Source organism: Myzus persicae, unplaced genomic scaffold, assembly GCF_001856785.1.
Source record: "Myzus persicae strain clone G006 unplaced genomic scaffold, MPER_G0061.0, whole genome shotgun sequence".
NCBI classification, from domain to species: Eukaryota; Metazoa; Arthropoda; class Insecta; order Hemiptera; family Aphididae; genus Myzus; species Myzus persicae.
The window spans coordinates 923,949-933,429 of NW_019101569.1; the positions used below are offsets into that span (position 1 = coordinate 923,949).

General features: G+C 26.8%; 1 protein-coding gene across 1 annotated transcript; it reads left to right on the forward strand.

Annotated features, from left to right (window-relative positions):
• The first annotated feature begins 1,434 nt into the window (after positions 1–1,434).
• Positions 1,435–7,162, forward strand: LOC111029729 (vesicular glutamate transporter 3-like). Its single transcript, XM_022308867.1, has 11 exons — positions 1,435–1,472; positions 1,562–1,593; positions 3,989–4,151; positions 4,557–4,627; positions 4,968–5,044; positions 5,457–5,577; positions 5,670–5,835; positions 5,914–6,191; positions 6,307–6,562; positions 6,678–6,805; positions 7,095–7,162. The coding sequence occupies exons 3-9, from the start codon at positions 4,142–4,144 to the stop codon at positions 6,535–6,537; spliced, it is 954 nt and encodes a 317-aa protein (XP_022164559.1). The 5' UTR covers positions 1,435–1,472; positions 1,562–1,593; positions 3,989–4,141; the 3' UTR covers positions 6,538–6,562; positions 6,678–6,805; positions 7,095–7,162.
• Positions 7,163–9,481: the final 2,319 nt, after the last annotated feature.

The window sequence follows — 9,481 nt, forward strand, 5'->3', positions numbered from 1 at the left end:
TCGGAATAAAAAAAGAAAAAGGAGCTTTTTCGTTTTTGAATTAAAACTAAATAAGAAAATCACTCCATGAGAAATCAAGTGAATATCTAACGTTGTAAAAATTTGAACTTAAAACGCCCATCAAAATTTAAATTGACTTCCCGGTAGACATCTTAAATGTAGACTTACTCATAAGAAATCTTGTATTCAATTTTCAAATCTTAGAAATAAAAAGAAAACATTTTTAATATTTAAATTTAAATAATTTTCAATATTTAATCAAATTACAATTTTTTCATCATTTTTTTTTCATTTTTTTTTTCAGTTTTTCCTGGAGCTTTTGAAAATTACTAGGAGTTTTAAATTTTGATCTTCATTGTGCACCAACTAGATTCACTTTACCACTGGAATAGATACTTAAGTTGAAAATCGAAGCATTACTTCGACTATACTTAATGCATATAAATGTAAAACCAATACATTCATCTAGCCCATTAGAATCACCCCAATTTTAGAAAGTAGATGTTATTAGATACAGTGCTTGGGATATGCTCATAACACACTCGTATTTGATACAAATATAATCATCTCATAATATTGATTTATAGAATTGTTTGACATTCATCGATAACACGGCGTAATGAGTATGCAATTTCGAAACCAATGTAAGTATGTACATAATATTATAGATTTTATTTCTCATTTCGGATGTGATAAACCCTTTACTTGCGTTGTGCGTACTATGTAAATTACTGATTTTATTATTATTTTAATGATAATGCTTATCTAACAAGCGCATAATTTGGTACCTGTTGAATGCGTATAAGTAAGTATAGTTTCTAATGTCCCGAGCACCTCGTCTTCCTACAATAATAATATGCAGATTACGATATTTAGTATTTTGTGTCACAGTACCGTGACATCGATACCTAAGGTGACCATAAACACTGTTATAGGTTATTTACTTTCTCCTGAAAGATCGTGCTTGTAAACAATACATTGAACAATAAAGAAAAGACATATTCGAGGTGAGAATAGGTTATGGGTACCGAATTTTTAATGACCTAAAATTGTTCCTGACATCATGCCTTGCCACCCACTTTTGTAGCTTACAACACCATCCTGCCTGCTCCTGAATAAAAAATAAAATAAAATCAGAGGGGTTGATGTTGCTTCTATATTATTCTGTGTATGATAATGAAATACCATAATATGATGAGCAATTGTTATAATATGTAATCGGCTACTTAAAAAAAAAAAACAATATTCAGGAACGTCCAGTTAATAAGAATTCTGATAGAATGCAATAGCATTAAATGTAATGTTCATAGGTACCTGTAGTGCTTTATATTGATACTGTTATCTTATAGTAGATTATTATTTCGATGAATAAATTAACTATTCTATTGTGTTTACCTTTTTTTTTTTTTAATTTCGATATCAGTCTCATTTAAATTTTTCTACCTACCACTCTATTGCAATATAGGTAATAGGTAAAGTAATTTTTATAGACTTTTATTTCATATATCTTATTGTTACTCTTTATTTATTTTGACTAAAACCTTATTTGTTCTCTTTTCAGAATTTGAGAACTTATATGAACGCAAGTTAATTGTAAGTAAAGTCACATTAATAACAATGGTTGAGAAATAATATACTAGTTATTTACGCGTACAATGAAAGCCAAGTTAGCTATATTAATTTTTTTAAGAATTTAACTTAAAAGTTTATGCTTTAAACAAAAGTAAAAAATGTCAAGTATTTTACTTAAGAATCTGAAAGAAAAATTGAAATAAGATAAAAAAAAAACTAAAATTTTTAAATAAAACCAGTTATTTACCAAATCGATTTTCATATTTTTTTTTTTTGCAAATTCGAAATCCAATAAACCATGATCCTTAAGGTTTTCACCGAATGTTTAGATTATCAAATCATTGTAATATTTAAAATATTTAAACTCTTTTTAATCTCTTTTTAGAGATTTCCATTTTTTATTTTACTTTTAGTTTTTTATAAATCTGTATAAAAAATTGTTTGATCAGTCCAAGCGCTTGACATTTGAAGAGGACGTTTCTTATATGTATATAAAAAATATTTTTAAATATGAAAGATGCACCGATTTAATTGCACAAGAATTTGAATTTCATACTTTTATAAAAGTCATCAAAATCACAGAAGTTCTCAAAAATATAATTATTCTGTTGTAAAATTATGTTTAAAAAATGTCCTTTTTATATTAGCTAATACTCAAAATGTAATACTAGGTTCCTCATAAGTGTACTGAAACATAAAAATGTAAAAAAAAATAAACAAGCACAATATTTTTTATAAATTCTAAGTTCATGTTTTCCCATAATACAATTACTAGCTACATACAAAATTCATTAACATTAAAATTTGATGGTATTAATATTTTTATCTAAATATTTAATTGTAAACGTGATTAATATTTTAATGTATAAATTAATTATGTCAAAGTTCAAGGTAATTGCTTATTGAAATATTTGCATTACTTAGATTATAAATATATGTTATATAATTTATGTTAGGTATTATTATCAGAAATAACAACTTTGACTATCAGTTTGATTTTTTTTTTAAATACACTAATCAACAAAAATGTTTTTTTAAGCCATAATTAATAGTTGTATCACCATTTTGTCGTATTTGAATTTTATTGTATGTACATTTGAAATTAAAACACCAATAAACAACTAAATGTCTTTCCGTTAACTGTTTTATATTATTTTCCAGTTTAAAAAAAATGATGAGAAGTCTTGTATTACATTTTAAGCCTTTAGTATTAAAATTTAGAAAAAAGATGAATTATTAAAAACAAAATGATTTGCATATTTTTTTTATATTGATAAATTATGAACTTCAACAACTTATAAAAATATTTTTTGATTCCTGTAAGAATAATTATAATAAGGAACCTTGTGTTAAATATCAACGTTTTTAATCACAAACAAAAATGTAATCCAACATTACAAAAAACTTATTGATGAATAACATTTTAAAAAACCGTAATATGTCAAATAAATTTGAATTTTAAAATTTGGTAAAAAATTCCAACTTAGAATTATTCATTATATAATAACAAAAAAAAAAAACAATATCAATATTTTTTAAAAAGGACTAGATAAGATTTCTGTTTTCTTAATTTTTTATTATTTTTTTTTTGTGTGGTTTTTAATTATTTTGATCTACGCTGGGATATTATAAATTACTATACCTATTATCTACCAATAGTATAACCCAAAAGAAACCAATTTAAGAACAAATAACAATGAAAATAGACTACTTTTAGCTATACACTATGTTATTTTAAATATAATTTTTATAATTTAGAGGGTTAGATGTGTATTGTATTTGTGAGTTGTGGAACCGATAAAATCTGAGGTGTTACAATAAAATAATTCATTCTGTAAAATAAAAGTATATTATATTGTATACATCCTAGGTTTGATTCCAGCACATAGACCGAACAACACCGGTAAGCGTAGTTACTTTATAATATTTTATACTTCTATATTATATGATCTTTAAATCGCTTAAGTTTTAAAGTTGTATAAAAATGTATAATATTTTAATTATGCTAAGATTTTCTGATAATTTTCATAATTTAAGTCCAAAAATATTAAAAAAAATTATTTTCGCAGTAGCTGGGACAGCTAGGTAATGAAATTTCATTATAATTTTAAATTTGTGCAACTGTTAATAATTTATGGAGAAGCCTAAAATAAAATATGATCGAATTTAAAATCAAATTTTGGTTAAGTATATGCAGTAAGTATTTTGTTGTTCTTTCAAAAATATCATTCGTAGCGAAAATATTTACTACTTTGGGTATTATTATTTACATTTATTAATGGCAACCGCTAGTGATATAATATACTTAAAAATAAAAATAAAAATATTTCCACATAGAATATAATTAACAAATTAAAATTTAATTATTAAAAATTAAATAGCATAATATTATGTTAGTGTACCAATTTGTTTTAAGCCGCAGAGGATGGAACTCGAGGAAATTGCGACTGGTAGATTGAACTCTCCTCCTCAAATCCAATCAACAGCTCAAACATCGTCAAGGTTTATCGACAGGTTTATTCGTTTGAAAACTACTTATTAAAACAGAGGATTTGCAATTGTTTTGCTCATGTTTATAGGTAAATCGTAAAATAGTTTGATAAGTATGTGCTACACTAACTACAAACTTCTAAAATGTATCAGATTATAACAGAAGTAGGAAATCTAGTGACAATAAGTTAGTTTCTTATATAGTTTAAGCGGAAAGATAGGGAAACACTTTATAAAGTAGGAAAATCCAAAGAAATATCAGAAATGTATGTTTTATTTTAAATACCTGACAAAAGTTACCAACTCATTAAATTCATTTCCATAATGCAAAGACACATTATTTAATCGAAATAATTGGCAAGCAGGTAATTATAATATTATTATAATTAATGTTATCATTCAATAAATAATAATTTAAATTTACTTTGTTCTTCTATAATTTCAAATTCAACATTCATCGGATAATATTAATATAAGATTATTGTTTTATATAGGTTTATTTATTCTTCAATATCAATGTCAATCAGTAATTCTGGTTTTAATGAAGTCTTATAAAGAATTTACAGTAAGTATATCTATTAAATATTACTGGTGGGGGTCCAAAAGTCCAGGCCCTGCTTTTTTTAAATTAGAACAATTTTAGCTGTAAATATTGTTTCTTGAGTATTTTTGTAAGAAATATTTAAAACTTTCATTGAAGTATCATTATCGAAAAAAAGAGCGTTTAGTATCTATATTAAAAAAAGGGGGGCTCTTGAATTTTTCCAGTAATGGAATGCTATCGATTAATTGTTTTAAAATTTAATATTACCACTGAATTTACTTCTGAGTGAATTATGCTGGAAATAAGTAAATATCTACTTTTATATTAACGTTGTACACTTATACAATATATAATATTACAGGATGCTTACTTTGTATATGGAATAATTGTGGGTTATATACCTGGCGGTGTCTTAGCTACTGTTTATCCGGCTCACAAGTAATCAAGTGATATCATTATATAAAATACCTAGTACCTAATAATAGTATATGGGGCTAGGATTTAAAATATGCATTTCTATTTTGAACATAATAATATTGAATTTAAAATGTCAATTATTGTCACTCTTAAGTTCCGACGATATATTTAGTGCATTGTTCGTATTTTTACAAACAATTAAAATTATCGAAAATATATTTATTATATAATTTATTATATTTAAGTATAAAATAAAAATATAATATTTCTCAAATACAGGTTAGACGTACCACGTGTACCTATGACGACATTTTTGACCATTCACAACTAAAGTTCAATGTCAATTATGCAAACTATAACATACTAAAATGCACATTTCCTAGCCCTACTTAACAAGAATGCAGTATATTTTATTTTTTTAATTTATGTTCAGCATTTTTGGAATCTCGTTCATCGTATCGTATATATATATTCTCATGGAGTTTATAAATAAAGAATTTTTCTTAAACGCTCACTTGCATCATTTCTTTCAATTTTGTACGGGAACAACATTGGTAATGATAAGATTCTTTAGTATCAAGTTTGATTTCATAGGACAAAGTTATATGTAATACGTTTATAATATTGAGTTATTACTGTGTCCTAGGGCATAGCATGTGTGGCCACTCGCAGGGTTTGTACATTTTGGATGCCACTGAGCAAACAGTCTTTACGTTATGTTCCAATACTATTGCAGTCGATTACAATTTTATATATTGAATTGTATGATACACAGATCTACTATATTGCGAAAAAACGAACTGGATTAATTGGTAAACTTAAAATTAAATTATGAAACTGAAAGATTAAAAATATATAAAAATCACCTATACAACTTTATTAAAATTTAGTTAAAGTTGGGTTAGCATGGTTTGTTTTGTGGTTGTACGTGATCAATGGAGATGGTTGCCAGAACCCGAATCGCGGTTTTATATTGTTTAGACTATTTAGAGATTCGACTACTGTGTCAAGCTCATCTAGAATCTCTTTCGTAGCCTTAAGACGGTCAATCATATCTGACATCCCATGGAAGTCGTTTCTCACTTCAATGCCAGTAATTGCTCTCGTTTTATCATCTATGTGTTATGGTATTGTAAGTGCTTCAAAATACGATGAATATAATTATGATGTAAGTATTTTTTAATTTTTTTTTTATTAGGTATCTCATGAAGTATTTATATTTACAATTTAGCGAAGTCATCATTAAAACTTTTACTCATACCTACCCATATTTGTCTACACAGATGACATTGGATAAGCCTTTCAGGGAACACACTATCACTATGTTGTTACTCTTAATCGTCCTAGCCGAAATATTTCCGGAGATAACAGTATGCTTTTCCGTCACTAAAGTCAGAAAGCTTTTTAATTGCACGATTTTCATTGTAACGGGCGTGATATTTCTACTGGTAACTTTTAAGGTCAAGACATTTTTGTTTTTAGAAACCGAAGAATTGTTCAAATTCATATTCTGAGAAATGGAATATTTTCATAATTTTGGTAAGCGCAAACTCACGTGAAATGTATTTCTTACTGTAATATATATATTGACTATATTTAAAACCATTTTTTATAGTGTTATATTAATACATGTTTAGCTTCTGTTTGCTTATAGGATTCAAGAATAACCATTTGGATATCGCACCAAAATATGCTAGTATATTTTATGGTTTCCAGTGCACAATAATTCAAATTTCCGGGACATATTGGACCAAAATCATGAAAACATTAATCATTTCCGAAGTAAATAAGTCTAATATTATTTTAAATATTGTAACGTTATGAGACCAGAGCCTGTCCAAGGTATAGGTTAGCTAGGTACCACCTAGAGCTGCATTTTCAAAAAAGTGACCTATTTTTTTTAAAGTTAAATTATTTTATATTATTTGAGGGTCAGCAATTTATGATTTTCCCAGTGTACTATTTTTGATTGAGCACACCATATGAAATAATGTTACCAGTCGTAATTGTATTTGATCATAGTTACTTAACAATATCCAAATTCATGTCTTGGTGGCGGTACTATGTTTAGCAGTGGCAGTTTTCTATGCCATTTTCGGTTCAGCTGAAATACAACCATGGGCAGAAGATAAACCGTTAAAAGAAATTCAACGGAATATGCACGAAGAAGTCGTTCTAACGGCTGTGTGACGGATTCATGAAATATCTACTTTCCGAGTAGAATAATATTATGTTTATAATTGCATAAAATATCCAGTCTAATTTATTGTCTAATAATTTATTGCCTGCATTTGGTATGTGTACCTCATCGAACTCCACCTAAACCGTTGCATCGATTTTGATACAATTATTTGTGTGTTTGAGTGGAGAGTCTGAAATCTTTGTGGTTTAGATCCATAATTTAACTGGATATGTCCATCCCGGAAAGATGCTCAAACATGGATTTTGAGATTTATGATGGACATTTTTGCTGATAAATAGTTGCCATTGGTTACTTGGGAAGATGAGCTTTTAGCTTGCATTAAATCTTCACGTTTATGGTTTCGAAGAAAGAATATACATCTCAAAACAAATATGAGAGTTGAATATATGTCTGTATTTTGTAGCTCATATACAGTGTCTCAACTAGTAGATATAAACGATTGACCTAGAAACATAATTTCAACATTAGGCCAAAATCAAAAATTTTCATATTCAGTAATCACCAATTAGTTTATGTACATTTTTACGCACTTTATTAATAATAAAACTAACTTGGAGATAAGCAGTAAAAAGACAAAAATAATATAAAGGAGTGATTTAGGCAATACAAAATTAAGTCATTTTAATATTCGTGTTCAAAAGTGGTTTGGTGATTATCTGAGTGTAATAATATTAATATAAATATCAAATATTTACGTGTACATCAAATGTTCGGCAATCGACACTACCATACACAACCAACCAGTATCTACAATTATGTATGTACGAATGACGTAAAATAATAATAAATTATAGTTATATATATATATAATGTAAGGTATCTCATCCTGGTACCCAGACTACAGAAGTTTTCTGATTTCTGTGAGAAGAGGACATAGGTACTGGATCTCATTTTAAGAAAAGTAATTTAACCATGTGAAGTAAGCGGGACGAGTAGAATAAAATTCCATGCGAAACTTATTGGTTTACGTTGCGCGTATTAAATACTAAAATACGATGGCACCATTGTACAAAGTTGCCAAATTTAATAACACAACGATATAAATTCTAAGATAAATATCATATTTACATTTTTCTTTTATTTCCTACCTATTCATTATTCATACATGCACAGCAATTATTGCATTCACACGTACTTAGTTTAGTTACCAACTAATTTCACTATACCTATCAGTAATTAATAAATATATAATTTATCAACATGGATTTAATAAACAAAGAATTGTCTATTTTGTCATAAAAAAAAAAAAAATTATGTCAATAATTTTAAACATAGGTAATCAATTAATTAATAAAAGAAAATACAGCTAGACAAATCTGCTACTTCACTGACAAAATTAGATTCATTTTATCAACAAATTAACACATTTGAACGCTTACTCCATTTCAACTAACCTAGCAAAATCACAATAATTTTAACTCTCTATTGTACATAATATCTTATGCAAAATCTGTATTCTAAAAATTCCCCGTTGAACGTTACCGAGTGGAGCTATTGAAACTGGCTTCAAACATAGATCTTATAATTTACAAGCTGGCCGATGCTGAAACAAATTTTGATATTGCGAGTTCTCAATTTAAACAATTTAAATTAAAGTTGTGTCATATATTAGCAATAATAAAAAAAATTGTTCTAATTGTAAAATGAAAAATATACAAATTAAAAGTATTACACTAATATGATGTTTAATAAATTAAAGTACACAAAACCAATCCTTACAGCTTCAATGTAACACTAATTTATGTGGCCATGTGTCTTGTGAAAAAGTTAGACGTAAAAAGGATGAATAAATCTGCAAACAAAATAATGCAAACATGGCCGCACGTGGATGTTCTTAGATTATAGGAGGTTGGAGTTTTTCGGTCACACATTAACTTACTCTGACCCAGGCCCATTCACCCACTACACAAAATATAATTATTTTTACCAAGTATCAAGAAAGTATTTATGAATTCGTCATTTCAATAATTATAAATAGCAAAATTAATTTAGCTTAAATTAAAAAAATCAAATTAAGATTAATTACATCGATTTTAGAAACCTTATTTTTATTAATTGATATTTGATACTATATATTGTGATGCCTGTAGTTTGTAAATTTATTTAAATTTAATGTGACCTATCACAATGATTCGTAAAAAAATGAAAAAAAATTATACTTAAAATTTTACAGAAAGAACAATAATGTGATATTTTTTTCTAAACAAGGATGGAATCTATAAAGGTCTTATTTTATAATTGTGTAAAATGTTCGT